Genomic DNA, 21052 nt, shown 5'->3' on the forward strand with positions numbered 1-21052 from the left:
ATCAAAAGCAAATGTTAAGAGAGCAACACAACAGTCACTGAAAACATTAACTCAAGATCTGACACATTAGGCTCCTGTGATATTGATAAAGGATGATAGGAATTTTGTTTTCCTGCTAAAGTGATGCTGACATAGGACAACAATGAGATAGTCTGCAATTCTTTCAGCCTGCCAGATTTGAAATTATATATTTCTTTAAATTTTTTTTTTAATCTTGGGAAATTTCACAATGAAGTGGGAATTTAAATATATTTTTATTTTGCACTATTTTCAGCCTCACATAATTCAAAGATGCATAAAACAACAATATACTGAACTTTTTCAAGAGACCTTCTAGTCTAAAAGAAAAATACTTGAATGTAGTAAAGGAGAAAAATAAGCAACCAGACGGAATTAACAAGTATTTAAAGAAACTAAGGAACCAGAACACAAACAATAAAATCAGGAATGCATTCTTATTAATGATCTAACTTTAAGATTCAAAAACAAAAATCAGTGTATAATATATTACTCTACTTTTTAGAAAGACTAAGCAGCAAATAGACATGAACTCAGACATACATTAGAAGGCTATATCCAAAATGAAACTAAACCCAAGGGGCATTAATCAGGAAAATATTTAATAAAACTTACATCTTCAATGATCTTTGCTGCCTCTTTAGTATTAACTGCACCTGTTGTAAATTAAAACATACATTATCCCTAGAATAACATTATCCCCAGAATATACAGAAGTAAACACTGAAACCAAGAAGTTACTTTCCTCTAGCTAAGATGGTCTACAGCCTAGTCCAAAATTTCTCAAAAAAATGGTACAAGGAAACTTGGCATCAATACTACCTGGGGTGCTTGGTAAAGGCAGAGATTCCTGGGCCTAATCCCATCCTACTGTATTAGAATCTCCGAAGGTAAAGGCAGCGATATTAAAATCAATTGGGAGATTGGGACTGACATATATACACTAATATGTATAAAATGGATAACTAATAACCTGCTGTATAAAAAAATAAAATAAAATTCAAAAAAAGGCTTCCCTGGTGGCACAGTGGTTAAGAGTCTGCCTGTCGATGCAGGGGACGTGGGTTCGTGCCCCGGTCCAGGAAGATCCCACATGCCGCGGAGCGGCTGAGCCCGTGAGCCATGGCCGCTGAGCCTGCGCGTCCGGAGCCTGTGCTCCACAACGGGAGAGGCCACAACAGTGAGAGGCCCGCGTACTGCACCAAAAAAAAAAAAAAAAATCAAAAAAAAGAGAAAAATAAATAAATAAAATCAACTGGGTTCTTAAAAAAATAAACTATACATGTCACTTCCTTCCCTATACATGCCACCCTGCTTGCTACCCACTTCCCTCAGAGACAGAGGGGCATGTTTCCTCATATAAACATATATGTAAACATTACCAATAAGAACTATTTACCCTAGACAACACTCACCTCTACAGTCTACCCAAATGCCTTTACATCAAGTCATACCTTTTAAAACAACATTCTCTGTGAGCTGGGCAGGAGATATTTTTGCCAATGACACCACATTGGTTATAACTGGTATTGTATTTGTCCTTGCAGAAGGGAGCTCCACTGAAGCAGTTTGTGCCTTAGAAATATTTACTGATTAAAATAGACAAAAAGGTAAGACCTAGTATAAACAAAAGGATCACACACACACATTAAAGAAACCCTGTTTAACAGCTAAGTTTCAAGGTACAATGCAAATATCTAACTCTGTATAATGTTGGGTTGGGTGATTCTGTTCAGATTAGTGTTCATTAGGACTTAAAGGGTTCCTGATTCTCTAAAATTATAAACTTCAACTGATACTTAATAGGTGAAAATACAGGTATCAGCTTCAGGATTAACCAGACTTTTCCATTAGTGAATACTAAAATTCCTACACCTAAGCTTGATTCAAATAAAAATTTAACATGCTAATTTTTACAAGTAAGTTGGTGATGTAGCTGTCCATCCACATAAAAACAGTGACTTTGTTAACCCACATTATACAATGAAAATTCTACCACCACCCTGACTGGTCTTACGGAATGAATGATAACACAAAAGACTAGTGCAAGGCATATGTGATTAAGGTGATGATTAATAAGATTGCAAAGGCAGACAAAGGCCAGACTTTAACGTCAAAGCACAGGAATTCTGTCAATTCAGCAGCACTCCAGGCTTTGAGGAGAGAACATAACATCAGATGTTTTTAGTCTAACTCAGAGAAGTGCTACTTCAGAGAGCTACTTTCAGAACATGCCACATATCTATTCATCTGGATATCCTGGCCACATTAGCTGTCCTACTTGCAAAATTATTTTATTCTTAGCCAGGAAAAACTTCGCTACCTGTGAAGAACTGGTCTACTTTATTTTTTCTGATATAATTAATGTGTTGTTCTTTTTTCCTTGGCTACACGCAAGCTCTGGATCAAATCTGACACCAGTCACAGCAACCATATTAACATACTTATATCCTCTTCCTTTGTTTGCCCTGATGTTCTGTTTTTATTTCTGGTTTATTAGCTGAATAGCATATATCCCTTAGTGTAAGTTATTTACGTACAGATAAGTCAATCAAAAGCAATCAAATCTAATTTTCCTACAAAATCAGCGCTTATATGTTTATTGATTCCTTGGTGTGTTTGATTTTGGTAACAAAAGGCATCAGGATTAATTTTCCCTCAAGAGCAATCTTTAAGAATTCTTACAGGAAAATTTAAGGAAATTCAGGCTATTTGACTCCAGTGAAATTTGTTTTATTATATTATTTACAACTGTGTGTGCTTATAGTAACTTAGGACTGACATAAAGACCCCCTTAGCCAAGTTTAACTTTACCTTTATTTTGTGACAGAGGGTCATTCATAATTTGCTGACGATGACAAAACTCCATGACACAAAATAGGTTACAGAAATGTTTGATGTTTCCTCGCCATTTTATGGACTCACTTAGCTTACCCTGTCGTTTACAACCATCACACTTGGCCATCTGAGAAAGAAATGTAAAACAGGATAGGCTTAAAACTGTAAAATAATGAAAATATAACACTAATCATAAAATCAGAGGAACTATGAAAACAGGATACATGAGTCAGTTGAGATCACAAAATGTAAGGTTTCTACCTTAAGACACTGTACTTAAAAATATATACACTATTTGTTTCATATAGATGTCCTCAACTGAGAGGATATAAAAGTTATCTCCTGTTTTCAAAATTACTGATGAAGGAATTTAAAGATAGGCTTTTTTTTTTTTTTTTTAACATTAAGAGGTAGCCTACTGCAGTATAAAGAATATGGGCTTTGGAGTCATAAAGGTTTTGACTCATTCAACAAATATCTAACTAGATATCCTTCGTCTTGAGCACTGAGATAGGTCTTGGTCATATAATTATGAAAAAGACCCCCAAAGAAAGTTATATGTTAGGAAGGTAGACAAGTAAACAGGTGATTTCACTGGAATGTTACAGGTGCTGTCCATCACCTACCAGCTTCTTCAGGGGCACATTACTTAACCTCCCCGGACCTTACTTTTTTTCCTTATTTATAAACAGGTAATACTATACCTACCTCTTAGGATTGTGGTGAGGAGTAAATGAAATAACACTTATGAAGTACTGGACATGTATTAGTGGTTCAATTAATTATAGCTTTCGTTGTCAGCCTTTCAAAAAAAATTTTTTTTTAAAGAAGGCAGGTGAGGGGTAAGGAGGTCAGAGTCATTTGACCTATGAAGTGAGAACAAGGTCTGACTTCAAATTTCTCAGAGTAACTTTCTGAATGAGAGAGCAACTTAAGGCAACATAACTATGTAAAGTTCTAACTAAAAAAAACCCAAAGTTATAAATAAGGTCCGTGTGCCTTATAAGAAAGCAAAAATTAAAGGAACATATCTTCAAACAACAACAAAGTCTCCCAAAATTCTATACTCTTTTTAAATTTTTTCTTATTTATTTATTCTTTTTAATTCTATACTCTTTACCCCAAAGATTTCATGTTTATATTCAACGGAATTTTGCTTTAGGAGCCCATAATTTATTTACCCAATTCTAAACACCCAATTTTTCTTCACATAATCTGAATATATTTCAAATAGAAAATAATTTGTATGAACTTCAGAAAGCCAAAGAGATATATTACATTTACCTGATAAAATAGAACAGTAAATTTGGTCATGCAGTCTTCACAACAAAACTCTTCTAACTTGCCCTCCAATCGATTTTCTACCAAATTAGGGGATGTCTGTGAACAATAACTGCACATCTTACAGTAGTTTCCCCATCGTTCTCCAAAGTCACGGGCAGAGAGGAATTTGCAAACTGAGAACCAGAGGGATAAAAGCAAGAAACATCAAGTTTATATAAACTTGAAGACAGTAAAGTGAGTTTCTACAGTCTTAGATAGCAACTTTAAGCTAATTTCTAAATACTTGACACAATTATTTGCCTCTAGGTTAAAAGAGAGTCTTATCTATATTCACAAAACAAACATATCACTTTTGAAACATATACTCTAAATATTAGGTCGTCTATATTCAGAAACATCAGAGGTATTGGGTTGGCCAAAAAGTGTCTTCAGTTTTTAAGTAAAAATAAAAGACACATTTTTCATTTTCACCAAGAACTTCATTGAACAACGTATTCACCCTTTTGTTCCACTACCTTCTGCCATTTTTCAGGCAACTTCATAATTCCATCTTCACAAAACTTTTTTATCTTTTTGAGCAAAGAACTGTTCAGGTGCCTTTTACTGTCTTCCAGGGAATTGAAATTTTTCCCATTAAAAGAATTTTGTAAAGACCAAAATAAAAGGAAATCCGAAGGTGCAATGTCTGGTGAATACAGTGGATGAATCAAAACTTCCCAGCCAAGTTGTAACAGTTTTTGCCGGGTCATCAAAGAAACATGCGGTCTTGCATTATCCTGATGGAAGGTTATGCGTTTTCTGTTGACTAATTCTAGACACTTTTCATCAAGTGCTGCTTTCAGTTGGTCTAACTGGAAGCAGTACTTATTGGAATTAATCGTTTGGTTTTCCAGAAGGAGCTCGTAATAGAGGGTTCCCTTCCAATGTCACCATATACACAACATCACCTTCTTTGGATGAAGACTGGCCTTTGGTGTGGTTGGTGGTGGTTCGTTTTGCTTGTCCTACGGTCTCTTCCATTCCACATTACTGTACAGTATCCACTTTTCATCGTCCGTCACAATTTGTTTTAAAAATGGAACACTGGGACTTCCCTAGTGGTGCAGTGGTTAAGAATCTGCCTGCCAATGCAGGGGACACAGGTTCGAGCCCTGGTCCGGGAAGATCCCACATATCACGGGGCAACTAAGCCCAGGTGTCACAACTACTGAACCTGCTCTCTAGAGCCCGTGAGCCACAACTACTGAAGCCCACGTGCCTAGAGCCCGTGCTCCGCAGCAAAGACAAGCCAGTGCAATGAGAAGCCTACGTACCGCAACGAAGAGTAACCCCTGCTCACCACAACTAGAGAAAGCCCGCGCACAGCAACAAAGACCCAACGCAGACAAAAATAAGTAAATAAATAAATTTATTTTAAAAAAAAGAGAGAAAAAAGCCAAGTTCAAAAAAACAAAACAAGGGCTTCCCTGGTGGCGCAGTGGTTGAGAGTCCGCCTGCCGATGCAGGGGACACAGGTTCGTGTCCCAGTCCGGGAAGATCCCACATGCTGCGGAGCGGCTGGGCCCGTGAGCCATGGCTGCTGAGCCTGCGCGTCCGGAGCCTGTGCTCCGCAACAGGAGAGGCCACAACAGTGAGAGGCCCGCGTACCGCAAAAAACAAACAAACAAACAAAAAAACAAACAAAAAAAAGAACGTCTTCCTTAGGTTTAAGTAGAGAATTGCATGCGGAAATACAGTCAAGGTTTTTTTCCGCTTAACTTATGTGGAACCCAAACATCAAAGCGATTAACGTAAGCAACGTGGTGCAAATGATTTTCAGTGCTTGATTTGGATATTTTGAGTATGTCAGCTGTCTCCCACGTGGTATAACGTTGATTGTTCTCAATGTCTCAATTTGATCACTATCAACTTCAACTGGTCTACCCAACCGTGGAGCATCGTCCAGAGAGAAATCTCCAGCACAAAACTTCGCAAACCACTTTTGACACATTCAATCAGTCACAGCACCTTCTCCATACACTGCGCAAATCTTTTTGTGTTTCAGTTGCATTTTTACCTTCTTTGAAATAATAAAGCATAATATGCCAAAAATGCTTTTTTTCTTCCATCTTCAATATTAAAATGGCTACATAAAAATTCACCAAGTTTTAAAATTTTTGCCCGTGTCGGATCTTAGTTGTGGTACATAGAATCTTCGTTGAGGCATGCGAGATCTTCTCGTTGCAGCACACAGGCTTCTCTCCAGTTGTGGCATGCGGGTTTTCTCTTCTCTAGTTGTGGCACACAGGCTCCAGGACTCTGTAGTTTGCAGCACACAGCCTCTCTAGTTGAGGTGCGCAAGCTCAGTAGTTGTGGCGCATGGGCTTAGTTGCCCCGTGGCACGTGGAATCTTAGTTCCCTGATCAGGAATCAAACCTGTGCCCCCTGCGTTGAAAGGTGGATTTTTTACTACTAGACTACCAGGGAAGTCCCCCAAAATTCACCAATTTTGATAAGTCTTTTTTTAAATGCACGCTGATATGACAGCTGTCACATACAATCTAACAAAACTGTTTCGAATGAAGTTAAAGAAAACTAAGTGCTACTAGAGCCATCATACAGAAAAAAACGAAGCAACCTTTTGGCCAACCCAATATAAAAGTTTCTTAAGCCAAGAAGCAGTAATTGCCTAAGTACCCTCTTTATGAATGCGTGCAAAAACAAAAAGATCTCTGAAGTCATAGCTAAACTTACGAAGAGATTTTCTATATACGAATACCATTGACCTAATTATATTTTGAAAGTTTTTCTTTATTGAGATTATTATAACATTTAAAAGGATAGACTTTAAAGTGAATTAAGTATAAACTCAATAAAAAAGCTTCAAATTATACTTCATAAAAGAAATTACTTGAAAATTAATTGTGGATTAACAGCTCAACTCATCATGAATTACTTCATAACAACCATATGCTCTGTGGCCAAAACTGAGCTTTTTTCTTTACCTTCACTACAGAATGGCTTATCAACCCCTGAGAATCGTACAGTCTCCTTTATAATTTTCTGCAGTTTACAGTAGTCACACATTGCCATAACTTTATTTCTCTTTTTGTATTCATCAGAGCAAATCTTGCCACAAAACAGAAACATTTTACCCTGCAGAGGAAGAACAGTCATTAATATCTAATTAAATTAAACAGTTGCTTTATTGTTAAGAAATCCTTTTCTTTCTCATTTCAAAGCAAACCAAGGGACTGTCAAAGATGAAAAGACAAAAATACTTCTTTAGATAAACTCATATTCAATCCCCTCCACGGTCTCTCTTTACCTTGTAGAAAAGAAGTTCTGGTTTTGTGGCAAACAGATGGTTACAGTGCTGACACTTGAGTTTAACAACTGTATGGGTTAAAGCAACTCGCTGGGACTGAGCAGAAGGAGGCTGGAGATTGGCTGCGGCAGAGCCACTGACGGAGCTGGGGGAAACGGCAGAGGTGTTACCTCCTCCTGCTGACACTGCTGACCCAGAGGGTGGACTTACAACCACTTGGCCCTGAGACAAGGGCACTGCTGAAGAGTTTGTTCCTTTTGGCTTGTTAAATACATTCTGAATGAATACAAATAAGGCAAAGATTTTATCAACTGAGAAATAAGGTAACTTGATCAATTTCATTTTCTCATTTTAATAAATTAATTCCCCCCAAACGTTTCTTGAAATTTTTATTGAGTAGTTCACAGAAAGAGTTGAAATGGCATACTTCCAGAATAGGACTGAGAAATGCAACATTAAAAGACTGAGGACTAAAATTCAGGCTTTCCAAAGATCTCTAGTACCTGACTAATTACTAAATTAGAGCAGGCCTCTCCTTTCCCCCAAGATACCCCTTCACCTGCACTCCCATTACCAACCAGCCTCTCATGGCTATTAAGAGCACAGTGGCCATCAGTAGTCTCTTTCTCCCTGGTGCAGGCATCTTCCCACCCAGGAGGATGGGAAACTCTACCCTTTCCCTGTGTATCAGAGAGAAGAGAATGGGACAAGTAAGTGGAAGCTTCCATATCCACGCCAGGAGTCATTATGTATCTGGCCCAGGATGAAACGAAGGGACAAATGAGCACATCACCATGCCACCTATCCAAACCATAGCCTAGCTTCCATTCTTTTGAAAGGGAGAGAGCCAAGGGAGAAAGTGGGAGAGAAAGGTAGTTTAGGTGAGCACTCTGAATTAAGAAGGACTGAGGGTCAAATCTTGGGCTCAGACATTTTGCAGAAATGACCTCTTGGATCACAGCTGAATAGAATTTTTTTCTTTCTAACTTAATAAGCATGGTCCTTCAGCAGTTAACATTTGCCATAGACCAACGCCTAAGAGAACTGCAAGGGCAAAGTACTACCTTAGGTCATACCTGGAAAGCCACCACACAACTGGAGCTGCAGAAGCTGTATATAGTTCCATTGGACATGGCTAGGTGATACTGAGGGACTGCTGAGGTTTTACAACTATGACAGAAAACTTGGACACCTTGGTAGAAAAAAATAAAAACCAATGAGTAAGTTACACAGATGAACAAATGATCCAAAAATGTATTAGGAGAGTAAAAAACCCAAATATTCAGTAATATGCAAAACAAAAATGAAGGAACTTTACAATAATATGTAAAGCTAACCTCAATTAAGTCCCACTTACACAAAAATTAACTTGGAACTTATACGCGTTTTTTTCTCTCTTTTCACATATGAAATTACAAAATAAACACTTCAATCAAGAGAATCACTGAAAAACTTTGTCACTTAAAAATCAGCTCTTGGGCTTCCCTGGTGGCGCAGTGGTTGAGAGTCCACCTGCCGATGCAGGGGATGCGGGTTCGTGCCCCGGTCCGGGGAGATCCCACATGCCGTGGAGTGGCTGGGCCCGTGAGCCATGGCCGCTGAGCCTGTGTGTCCAGAGCCTGTGCTCCGCAACGGGAGAGGCCACGACAGTGAGAGGCCTGCGTACCACAAAAAAAAAAAAAAAAATCAGCTCTTTGTGGGACTTCCCTGGTGGTCCAGTCGTTAAGAATCCGCCTTCCAATGCAGGGAACATGGGTTTGGTCCCTGGTGGGGGAACTAAGATCCCACATGCCACGGGGCAACTAAGCCCGTGCGCCACAACTACTCAGCCCATGTGCCACAACTAGAGAGAAGCCCGTGCACCACCACAAAATATCTCACATGCCGCAACTAAGACCCGACGCAGCCTAAAATAAATTAATTACTTAAAAAAAAATATTGCATGGATCCTTCAAAGAAAATAAAAATAAAAATCAGCTCTTTGAAACTAAAATAACCTTGGGTCTTTATTTAACCACATAGATCAGTTTAGTTTGTAACGAAGTGAAAGAAAAGCAGTCACATTCTTCTTTAATAGTTACGAAATCTATAAATTTATCAAACTTAAACATTACCTGAAGAAATAACTGTCTTAACTCTGTAAGCAGATAAGCAATTAATAGAGCAGAAAAGCTCTGTTTTTCCTGAGTCGTTCGTAGTCTCAATCATTTCAGCTGAGGGCCTCAATGATTTCCCCAAGGCATATGGAGGAGTTTGGGCTGAATTCTATTAAAATAAAATAAGATTTAGATACCTAGTTCAAGCACACGTATATACATATGGTTTAAGGAAAGAAAAAGAAAAGCTACCTACAACCAAAGGCTTTGGCTAAAATATTTGAGCATGACAATGATAGCAGCTACACTAAGTACAGACTTTCCTAAAAGTTGGGATGTAGGAAAAATAAGTTCTTTCGGACAATAATACAGGCATACCTCATTCTATTGTGCTTCACTTTATTATGCTTTGCAGATACTGCATTTTTTACAAATTGAAGATCTGTGGCAACCCTGTGTCAAGCAAGTCTATCAGCGCCATTTTTCCAACAGCATTTGCTCGCTGTGTCACATTTTGGTAATTCGCGCAAAATTTCAAATTTTTTCATTATTATTGTATATTTTATGGTGATCTGTAATCAGTGATCTTACCATTGTAACTATTTTGGGGTGCCATAAACCACTCCCACTTAAGACTAGCTAAATTGATAAACGTTGTATGTGTTCTGACTGCTCCACTGACCGGCTATTTCCCATCTCTCTCCCTCTGGTCAGGCCTCCCTATTCCCTGAGACACAACAATATTGAAATTAGGCCAGTTAATAACCCTACAATGGTCTCTAGGTAGTCAAGTGAAAGGAACAGTTACACGTTTCTCACTTCAAATCAAAAGCCAGAAATGATTAAACTTAGTGAGGAAGGCATGTGGAAAGCTAAGAGAGGCCTAAAGCTAGGCCTCTTGTGCCAGTTAGCCAAGTTGTAAATGCAAAGGAGAAGTTCTTGAAGGAAATCAAACGTGCTACTCCAGTGAAGACACAAATGACAAGAAAGCAAAACAGTCTTACTGCTGATATGGATAAAGTTTTAGTGTCTGGACAGAAGATCAAACCAGCCACAATATTCCCTTAAGCCAAAGCCTAATCCAAAGCAAGGCCCTACCTCTCTTCAATTCTATGAAGGCTGAGACAGATGAGGAAGCTGCAGAAGAAAAGTCTGAAGGTGGCAGAGGTTGGTTCATGAGTTTTAAGGAAAGAAGCCACCTCCATAACATCAAAGTACAATGTGAAGCAGCAAGTGCTGATGCGGAAGCTACAAGTTATTCAGAAGACCTAGCTAAGATAATTAATGAAGGTGGCTACATTAAACAACAGATTTTCAATGCAGATGAAATAGCCTTCCATTGGAAGAAGATTCCATCTAGGACTTTCATGCTAGAGGGAAGTCAATGCCTGGCTTCAAAGCTTCAAGGACAGGCCAACTCTCTTGTTAGGGGCTACTGCACCTGGTGACTTTAAGTTGAAGCCAATGCTCATTTATTATTCTAAAAATCCTAGGGCCCTTAAGAATTACGCTAAATCTACTCTGCCTGTGTTCTATAAATGGAAGAACAATGCCTAGATAACAGCACATCTGCTGACAACACGGTTTACTGAATATTTTAAGCCCACTGTTGAGACCTACTCCTCAGAAGAAAAGATTCCTTTCAAAATATTATTGCTCATTGACAATGCATCTGGTCACCCAAGAGCTCTGATGGAGATGTACAATGATACTAATGTTGTTTTCACACCTGCTAACAAATCACCCATTCTGCAACCCACAGATCAGAGTAATTTTGACTTTCAAGTCTTATTATTTAAGAAATACATTTCGTATTTAAGAAATACATTTCGTAACGCTATTGCTGCCACAGATAGTGATTCTTCTGATAGAGCTGGACAAAGTAAATTAAAAGCCTTCTGGAAAAGATTCACCATTCTAGACGACATTAAAAGCATAAGTGATTCATGGGAAGAGGTCAAAATATCTACATTAACAGGAGTTTAGAAGAAGTTGACTCCAACTTTCATGGATGACTTTGAGGGGTTTAAGACGTCAGTGAATAAAGTAACTGCAGGTTGGTGGAAATAGCAAGAGGACAGGAATTAGAGGTGAAGCCCGAACGATGTGACTCAATTTCCACAATCTCAGGACAAAACTTTAATGAACAAGGAGTTGCTTCTTACGGCTGAGCAAAAACAAGTGGTGTCTTGAGATGGAATCTACTCCTGGTGAAGATGACTGTTGAAATGACAACAAAGGATTTAGAATATTACATAAATTTAGTTGATAAAGCAGCAACAGGGTTTGACAGGATTGATTCCCATTCTGAAAGAAGTTCTACTGAGGTTCAAATGCTATCAAACAGCTCTGCATACCACAGAGAAATCGTTTATGAAAGGAAGAGTCAATCCATGCAGCAAACTTGTCTTATTTTAAGAAACTGCCCCAGCCACCCCAGCCTTCAGTAATCACCACCCTGAGCAGTTGGCAGTCATCAACATCGAGGCAAAACCCTCCACCAGCAAAAAGATTACAACTCGCTGAAGGCTCAGAGGAATGTTAGCATTTTTAAGCAATAAAGCATTTTTAAATTAAGGTATGCACATTGTTTTTTTAAGACAATGTTATCGCACACTTCACAGACTACAGTATAGTGTAAACATAACTGTTATATGCACTGGGAAACCAAAAATTTGTGTGTCACTTTATTGCATTATTTGCTTTATTGTGGTGGTCTGTAACTGAACATGCAGTATCTCTGAGGTATGTCTATAAACGCCCTCTCTTTCTAAAGGTGAAGAAAAGACATAATCTATCTAAGTTAGTTATCTAGTAAGCTGCTTTCCTAGCTACAGAAACTGGATGAACTCAATCACAAGTCTCTAAAACTCTTAACTGATGAAATGTCTATAAACACTATTTTAGAATTATTTAAGGATTAGCTCTTTACTTTTTGAAAGGACCCACACAGACCTGAAACATACCTCTTTCAACCAAGAATATATATCAATTATATATATATGTATATATATAAATTATATTCGTGTGTATGTGTATATAAGAATTGATACATATAATCTTGCTTTATCGCAGTGGTCTAGAACCAAACCCACAATATTTCTGAGGTATACCTGTAAAATGTAAACTGAAAAAAATTAGTAACTACTCATCTATATTAGCAACAACAAAACACATTAAAAGTAATAACTAATTAGTCACAACATACTTCTCTCATCACAAATAGAGAGGACCAAGTAATCCATGAACCGAAGGACCACCCTCAGGACAGACTTGGACATCAATCTAGGATAGAGTCTACCACCTTGAAGGTTACTTAACTAGGAAGACTCTTTATCAGGAGATAGAAAAGATGTTTAATGTATATTAGGAGATTCTACAGAACTACCTGTAGTTCAAGCTGAGTTTCATAATAAAATTTGCCTGTAAGGTTATTCATGTTTTAAGAAACAACAACAATGATAATGCTACCATTTATATAAATTACCAATGTTATTACTTACTGAGTGCTCACCATGAGCAGGCCTCACACTAAGCAATTTATATACACTATACCATAAAACCCTTTCAATAACATAGTGAGATACTTTAAAAAAATTATATATTTTTTTTAAAAAATTAAACAAACTTTAAATTAACAAATAAACAATAAAGTAGGACACTAAACTTACTTCATCTGGCTCCTAAGTCCAAGCTCCTAACTGCTACCCTGTCACTGACACAATATAAGGCCTTTTAGTAATGAATTAAATAGGGAAGTAAAAGGTAGGAAAATATAAATTGCAAAGTCACAATACATAATCTTCCTGGTAAAAGACGAACATCATTCATGCAGTTGATAGGGTATAATACCAGTAACAAAATCAAGAATGGAAATGATTTTTGGAATACATATATATATGTATATATACACACACACACATATATATAAAACATGGATTTTATTCTTGTGAAAGTAGTAGCCAGACTGCAAAAAGTGGCTAAGTTTCTAGAAAAGAGATACTTTCCAAAGATGAACATCTATTACCAACTGCTCAAAGGAATTAAAAATAAACCAAACATCCTAATTGAAAAAAACTTTTAATTATCATTTATACCTTTTTAAAAAATAACTTTTTAAAGACCCCATATTATTCAGCAATAATTAAACTGACACAAATTAATATATTTAGTAACAAAACTAATAAATAAAAATTAGCTAAAATTTTAAAAAGGCAGTTGGAAAATAGAAAAAAGAAAACAAAAAAGCTACAGTATTCTAATAAGGCAATGTTGCCAGAATAATTACAATTCTTTCCAAAACACGTTTAAAATATATTTTTTCTAAAAGGAAAAAGATGTTTTATATTTGCTGATTGTATCATCTTTTAACTCTTGGTCATAGTTTATTCACAATAATATGGGGTTTTCTTCACTATCAATATGTCACAGAATATTTCAGACTCATAGCAAATCATGAAATTATATTTGTGAATTCTTGGCCATGAAGGAAACCCTAAAAAATGACCTAGTTCACCTATATCATCTCACTGTCAAATCAACCCTTACAGCATCAGAATCTATACCATTTTTCAGGAGGGGAAATCACACACCAAGATCAACTGATGGTAAGAGCTCACTCTTTTACTCTGCACTTCATCCCTGTGCAGCCATCTCAGAAGGGGTAAGCCCAACTGTACACGACAGACTGATACTCATACCTGTTTATATGCTGTGATACTTGTTGAACTAAAAACCTTCTGGGACTGGCAAGGACCAGAGCTACTATAGCAATAGCTTCCACAGTTCTCACAACAGTTCATGGTAAGGTTGTTGGTAGAATGAAATTTTGAAAAACAGGCATCACTACAAAGACCATGTACCACATTTTGATATTTAACTTCAAATCGAATCTAGGAAATAAAAACACATACAGATACAAAATAAGCAAAGCCGGTTAAAAACATCTAATCTGTGAAGAGAATCCCAATAAAGGTGAAATTCAACTTACATCAGCATTCTTCTGACACATACTGCACCTAGTTGAAATGCTATTGGTATATATGGTAACAACAGGTTTTTTCTTTAGCTCATAAGAAGAAAGGCATGATTGGCTGCAGAAATCTTTGCTAGGAGAGGAATTTTCAAATCGGGTTGTGATCACATCCTTTGGATTTAAAATGTCTCTAAAAATAAATAACAAAGGCAAAATGAAATGTGTTCTTCGTAATTGTAATTTCTTCCTCTTTGTGAGCTAAAATAACTACATTTAGTAAGGGCAGCTATTGTATAGTAGTAAATGGGTAGGCCTGGAAAAGGCATCTGGAAAACTGGGTTTGATGATTAGTTCTATTACTTATCATCTGAGTGACAATGAGTGAGGCAATTACTGTCTCAATTTCCTCATGTATAAAACGGAGTTTATAATACTGAATTCATAGATGTGTTGAAGGAGAGCTACATTTAAAATATATCTAGCCAGATGCTCATGAAAAAAACATTGAAGCTTCCAGCTCCAACCAACTTTCATCCACTGGAGCCAACAGAACAAGTGGCCATCCCACAACTCCAGACCACAAAACACTTGTCCTCTTACTAGCCAGTAGCTGCCAAGAGCAGAAACATGAATGAAATAAGGAATGAAAAAACTTTTTATTTAAATGTAAGATTTGGGAAACAGATGAACTACCAAAGATTAGCATTAAAAATTAGCATGGTATATAAATCTTCACTATAACTGAAGAGACCAAAGAAACAAATGACAGACAAAAGCGCTATTAAGGCTTGGTATCAAAGGACAGATGGAAACAAGAATGAAACAAAAAGAATACAAATAACTGAGTTGTTCTATGAGACTTGTAGAGTTATTCTGTAAGAGCTAATTGTTACAATAAGCACTGCCAGTAAAAACAGAGACTAAGTTATTGCCATTCTTCTGACAAGTATAAAAACTGAAGGAAACAGTCATTAATTAGAAACACTAGTTTCTAATTAATGACCACACAGTAAAGAAAATTAATGGCAATAATATTATGTACTACAATAATGTACTGGGTAATTTCTATGTGCCACACATTGGTCTCTTTACTCAAATTATCCAATTTAATTATCAAAAAAACTCTGTAAGGTAAGTATTATTAGGACACCAAATCAGAAAGGTTAAATAATGACTTGCCAAAGCCATTCAGCTGGTAAGCAGTGAAGCCAGAATACAAATCAAGGCGGTCTGATTCTACAGTCCATGGACTTCATCATTCCACTATTCTGCCTTCCATCCTGTACCTTTATTATACAGAACTCCATGGTAAACTACAAAAGAATAACAACAGCAACAGGGACTTCCCTGGTGGGCCAGTGGTTAAGACTCCGTGCTCCCAATGCAGGGGGCTCAGGTTTGATCCCTGGCCAGGGAACTAAGATCCCGCATGCTAAGATCCTGCATGCCGCACCACACGGCCAAAATAAAAAAAAATTAAAAATATAAAAAAACAGCAATAGAGCACTACCTTAATGTTCTAAAACTCACCTAGCCTTACTAATATGACAGTGAATCTTGGAAACCAAGTGGATATGCCTACATGCAGATGAAGTATTAATTTTGAAAAGTAATTTTTCTACTAAAATCAAAGCAATTAAGAATTTTATTTAATAATGTAAATCTGCCAGTGCTATGTATATATAAGTAAACCAATGAGAATGACTTTTTAATGAAAATCTGTGCACATAAATATAAATGCATTCTAAACTTTATACATCCAAATATATGTTACATCTTAACATTCACCTTAGAGAAACCATACCTCTCCCAACAACATGGCTCAAACATTTTTTCTAATTTCTCTTTTAGTTTATAAGAACTCTAAGCACAACTTTTTAATTTTATATTCAGAGACCATTTTAACAGTATGACTCAGTTTAATCATCTACAGTAGTCAGCTGGTAAGACATCAAGTAACTTTTGGCAACGTGCAAAAATCAAACCCCAGCTTGAAAGATAGATTTATCACCTAACTTAGTCTAAAGGAATGTTTCACAGCCTCTGAAGGCAATGCAAAATCAAGAGACAAAAAAAAAAATTTTGAATAACAACAGCATTGTGGTAAAAAGCCAATGACAAGAGTCTCTACTTTTAAGAGAACATGTATTTGGATGTATAGGCGGTGTTATGTTCTTTAAAATTTAATTAATTTCCTTTTGATATTTGATATGCTGAGATTGAATATCTAAAAACAAAAAACTAAATTTACTCTTCCAGATCAGTTTCATGAGAATGACATAAAAGAGTTAAAGTAAGGTATTAGAGGGGCATTTTGGAACAAAACTAAATTTGAATATTTAAGTAAAATGTTTTAAAATGCCTCTTTCCTTTTAGTTGGGGATTTCCATTTTAACAGGATCTACTTTTAGATACCTAAGGCCAACACACCAAGCAGATAAAGAAACTATCATATATCGCCAAAGACAAAATAGAGGCCTATAAATTATATGTTAAATATACATAATACCAAATTTATTATTAAAAATAATAGGATCCCACTTATTAAGCATTTGCTATGTGCTAGGTCCTGTGCCAACACTGTCTCATTAAAACCTGAGGAAGTAGATACTATTTACCAATGAAGAAACTAAGGCTTAGAAAGGTTAAATATCTGGCCCAAGGTCATATAGCTGGTAAGTGATAGAGCTACAATCTAAAACCAAGCTCTTAACTTTCCTTGTGCTACATTAGTGACTACTGACAACACACTGTATTCCTAGAATTGCACTACCACACAAATAGGTAAAACGTGCCAAATTCTTCAAACTTACTGAGGTAGAGAAAGAAGTTTATATAACTTCATTGCTATTTCTTCCTCTCTCTGCATCTATGCATTATTATAAAGTAACAATGACCCCCAACAAAAGCTCACAAGGACTTTTCAGGAATAAATGCATTATTTTTGTGGCCATTTACCTTCTAAAGAATTAAATAACTTTCATATACTATTATACGGGTGATATTATTTCATTCTATACTTCAATAACATTCAAGATAACAATTTTGAATATTGTTGTCTGCAATTACAGTAGACGCACAATATAGGAGTGGTCCTATAGTTTCTCACAAATAATTTATTTCTTTCTAATTGAAAGAGATAGGAAAACTGGTCTAAACAATACTTTTTTACATCAAGTCACTTATTTAACTTTACAAAACTTCAGAATTTGCAAACTTCTCAATTAGCTAAAAAGTATTTCCAGGGAAATGAGCTAAAGAGATTTAAAATAGCAATAGCATATTTGAACTAAAAACACTTAAAAAGTAAGGGATATAATTAAGAATTTCATACTTTGAGCAGTTTGCACAGGTTTTCTTGGGAGGAGGTGGTAGGCAGACAGGTGAAGAATATCCGATGATGCACCTTGTGGAGCAAAAGAGCTGAGTAGATCCTGTCTTATGAAATGCAGTTTGCCCCTTATAAAGCATTTTTTTGCAACCAGAACAAAAAACCTGAATAGCTACGGCTGGAACTGAAGGAAGCGATATATTTGGGCCAGATGATGCAAGAGAGAGCTGAAAGCCTGGGGTCAACTGTTGTGCTATAAAAACAAAATAAGAAAAAACAACAACAACAAAAACTGTTTTCACATCAACATGAACATATATACATTCTCTTATTTTTTAGGACAAATTCCCTCAGTCTTGAAATCCAATATTGAGGCAATAACCACTCTAAAACAGGCAGCTTCAAACTTTTTAACCATGACACATAGTTAGAACTACATTTCACATTATAACCCAAGAGACACACACATACATCTGTATGTGAATGTGTGTGTATATGTATATAAAATTTAATAACTGAAACAGTAGTTTCATGAAATAATATGCTTCCTTACTATATGCACCACACTCTGATATACAGTTGACCCTTAAACAACTCAGAGGTTAGGGGCACCGACCCCACGCAGTCAAAAATCCGTGTCCTGCTATCTCTGTCTCAAAAACTAAAGAATTGATAAATGACTCATCCAAGGGCAGGAAGCTGAAACAGTCTGGATAGAATCAGGACTCAAACCCTAGTTCTTCTGATTCCACATATTGTGATCTCCAATAGAACATAAAAATGTCCCCACACTTAGTTAATTTACAGATCTGTAGAATAAAAATACAGGTACTATATTTATTGAAAAAAATCACCTGTAAGTGGAACTGCGTAGTTCAAACCCATGTTGTTCAAGGACCAACTGTAATTATATTCCACTTTTTAAAATACTGGTCAAGACCAGCTAGCCAGTTTGAAAAGCACTGCTTTGTCTAAAGGAAGAAAAAGACTTACATGAGGTACTTTCCCTCAATTCTACTGGTCAGAATATAACAAATACTGATTCTAACTAACTTACAGTTCTGTTTCTTACCAAGAGGACTGTCACTGACTGAAAAGACAGCACTAATTTTCAGTTCACTTTCTTGAGTTTTTGGCTTTGAAGCACATACATATTCCTTAAAGAAAAAAAGAAGAGAGAGAGAAATGAATACAGTGTTAGTACTAAGGAAACTAGAAATTCAAACAAAAAAATAACTGTCATATTCATCTCTTCTACATTATAGTCATAATCGCCTTCAAATACCTCAAAAGTCAAAATTTACAAGTTATTAGACTAGATTTAATCTTTTTCTTTCTTTTTTTTTTGGCTGCGTTGGGTCTTCGTTGCTGCGTGCGGGCTTTTTCTAGTTGCGGCGAGCGTGGGCTACTCTTCGTTGCGGTGGGCAGGCTTCTCATTGAGATGGCTTCTCTTGTTGCAGAGCACGGGCTCTAGGTGCACAGGCTTCAGTAGTTGTAGCACACAGGCTCAGTAGTTGTGGCTCGCGGGCTGTAGAGCACAGGCTCAGCAGTTGTGGCGCACAGGCTTAGCTGCTCCGCAGCATGTGTGATCTTCCCAGACCAGGGCTCAAACCTGTGTGCCCTGCATTAGCAGGCGGATTCTTAACCACTGCACCACCAGGGAAGCCCTAGATTTAATCTTTACAAAAAGGATCTTTAGAACTGAAGAATCTTTTATGATAGTTATATCTACTTCTCAAATGTAATCTTGTTATATGGGAGTAATACACAGCTATTTCAATGCTGAGCACTACCCCTTTTATAGGCGGTGTTTACAACGGAGCAATAAATGAAATTAAATCTGAATGATTTAGAGTTTGGATCAAATTAGTAATTTTAGCCAACAGATTTGCAAGTGGCATATCTCTTAATGTCAGAAGACACGAGTTTCAATGCAATCTGCTCATTACACAAAAAATCAACACAGCCTAAATCAGGTTTATCTTTACTGTATTCTTCAAAATGCTTTAAAATAACACGTAATCATGAAAGAAATAAAAATACATATACCTAACTTAAAAAAAGAGTGCCCTTTATTCTGAGATCAGAACTACCCTACATTTTGGAGCGGCGGGGGGGGGGGGGGGGGGGGGGGGGGAGGGATTGTTAAAACAGCCTTACGTATTTCAAGTAAAGTTTATTTATTTTTTTAAATGACAGTGTTCTTTTTTTTTTAGTTATAGTATTTTATTTATTTGTGACTGCGTTGGGCCTTCGTTGCTGTGCGCAGGCTTTCTCTAGTTGTGGCGAGTGGAAGCTACTCTTCGTTGCAGTGCGCAGGCTTCTCATTGCGGTGGCTACTCGTTACAGAGCACGGGCTCTAGGCGCGTGGGCTTCAGTAGTTGTGGCTTGCGGGCTCTGTAGTTGTGGTGCATGGGCTCAGTAGTTGTGGCATGTGGGCTTCAGTAATTGTGGTGCATGGGCTTAGCTGCTTCATGGCATGTGGGATCTTCCCGGACCAGGGCTCGAACCTGTGTGGCCTGCACTGGCCGGCGGATTCTTAACCACTGCGCCACCAGGAAAGCCCTCAAAGTTTTTTTGCTTTTTTTTTTTTGCGGTACGCGGGCCTCTCACTGTTGTGGCCTCTCCCGTTGCGGAGCACAGGCTCCAGATGCGCAGGCTCAGCGGCCATGGCTCACGGGCCTAGCCGCTCTGCGGCATGTGGGATCTTCCCGGACCGGGGCACAAACCCGTGTCCCCTGCATCGGCAGGTGGACTCTCAACCACTGCGCCACCAGGGAAGCCCGCCCTCAAAGTTTTTTGAAACAATGGTGATAATAAATGGTAGTTGTATTTTTAATCTCCCTGTACTTAGCAAAATAAATGACAAATGTATCAGTTCCCAAAGTTACTTTGGAATTTCTTTGGAATATTAAATGCCAAAGATTAAGAACCACTGCATTAATTTACCACTTCCCATGATGTACATTATGGCACCAAACAAACTGCTGCCTGTAAGGTAAGAATTATTGAACCTTCTTTATGGATGAGGAAAGTGAGGCTTAGAGATGTTCATCAACTTGTCCAAGGTCACAAAGATACTAAGTGCACAGATGGGAATCAAACCCAGGTCTCTCTGTTTCAAAATCCATGCTGTCTCCCTCCTAAATGTACAAATACAATATAACATAATTACTATAATGAATTCAAACCCTGGTCCCCAA

At 37.3% G+C, this 21052-nt stretch overlaps 1 protein-coding gene across 1 annotated transcript in view; it reads right to left on the reverse strand.

Moving 5' to 3' along the window:
- ZMYM6 (zinc finger MYM-type containing 6) overlaps positions 1–21052 on the reverse strand; it is a 45647-nt gene that overhangs the window by 12656 nt on the left and 11939 nt on the right. Inside the window, exons 2-13 of the mRNA XM_065886525.1 lie at positions 18922–19006; positions 17853–18102; positions 14534–14708; positions 14244–14435; positions 9562–9712; positions 8524–8639; positions 7448–7723; positions 7125–7275; positions 4141–4313; positions 2833–2983; positions 1473–1607; positions 634–674 (exon numbers count right to left, since the gene is read on the reverse strand). Coding sequence (XP_065742597.1) covers positions 634–674; positions 1473–1607; positions 2833–2983; positions 4141–4313; positions 7125–7275; positions 7448–7723; positions 8524–8639; positions 9562–9712; positions 14244–14435; positions 14534–14708; positions 17853–18102; positions 18922–19006 — 1896 coding nt within the window. The remainder of the gene's footprint in view (positions 1–633; positions 675–1472; positions 1608–2832; positions 2984–4140; positions 4314–7124; positions 7276–7447; positions 7724–8523; positions 8640–9561; positions 9713–14243; positions 14436–14533; positions 14709–17852; positions 18103–18921; positions 19007–21052) is intronic.

The sequence above is a fragment of the Phocoena phocoena genome, chromosome 1 (genome assembly GCF_963924675.1).
Source record: "Phocoena phocoena chromosome 1, mPhoPho1.1, whole genome shotgun sequence".
NCBI lineage: Eukaryota > Metazoa > Chordata > Mammalia > Artiodactyla > Phocoenidae > Phocoena > Phocoena phocoena.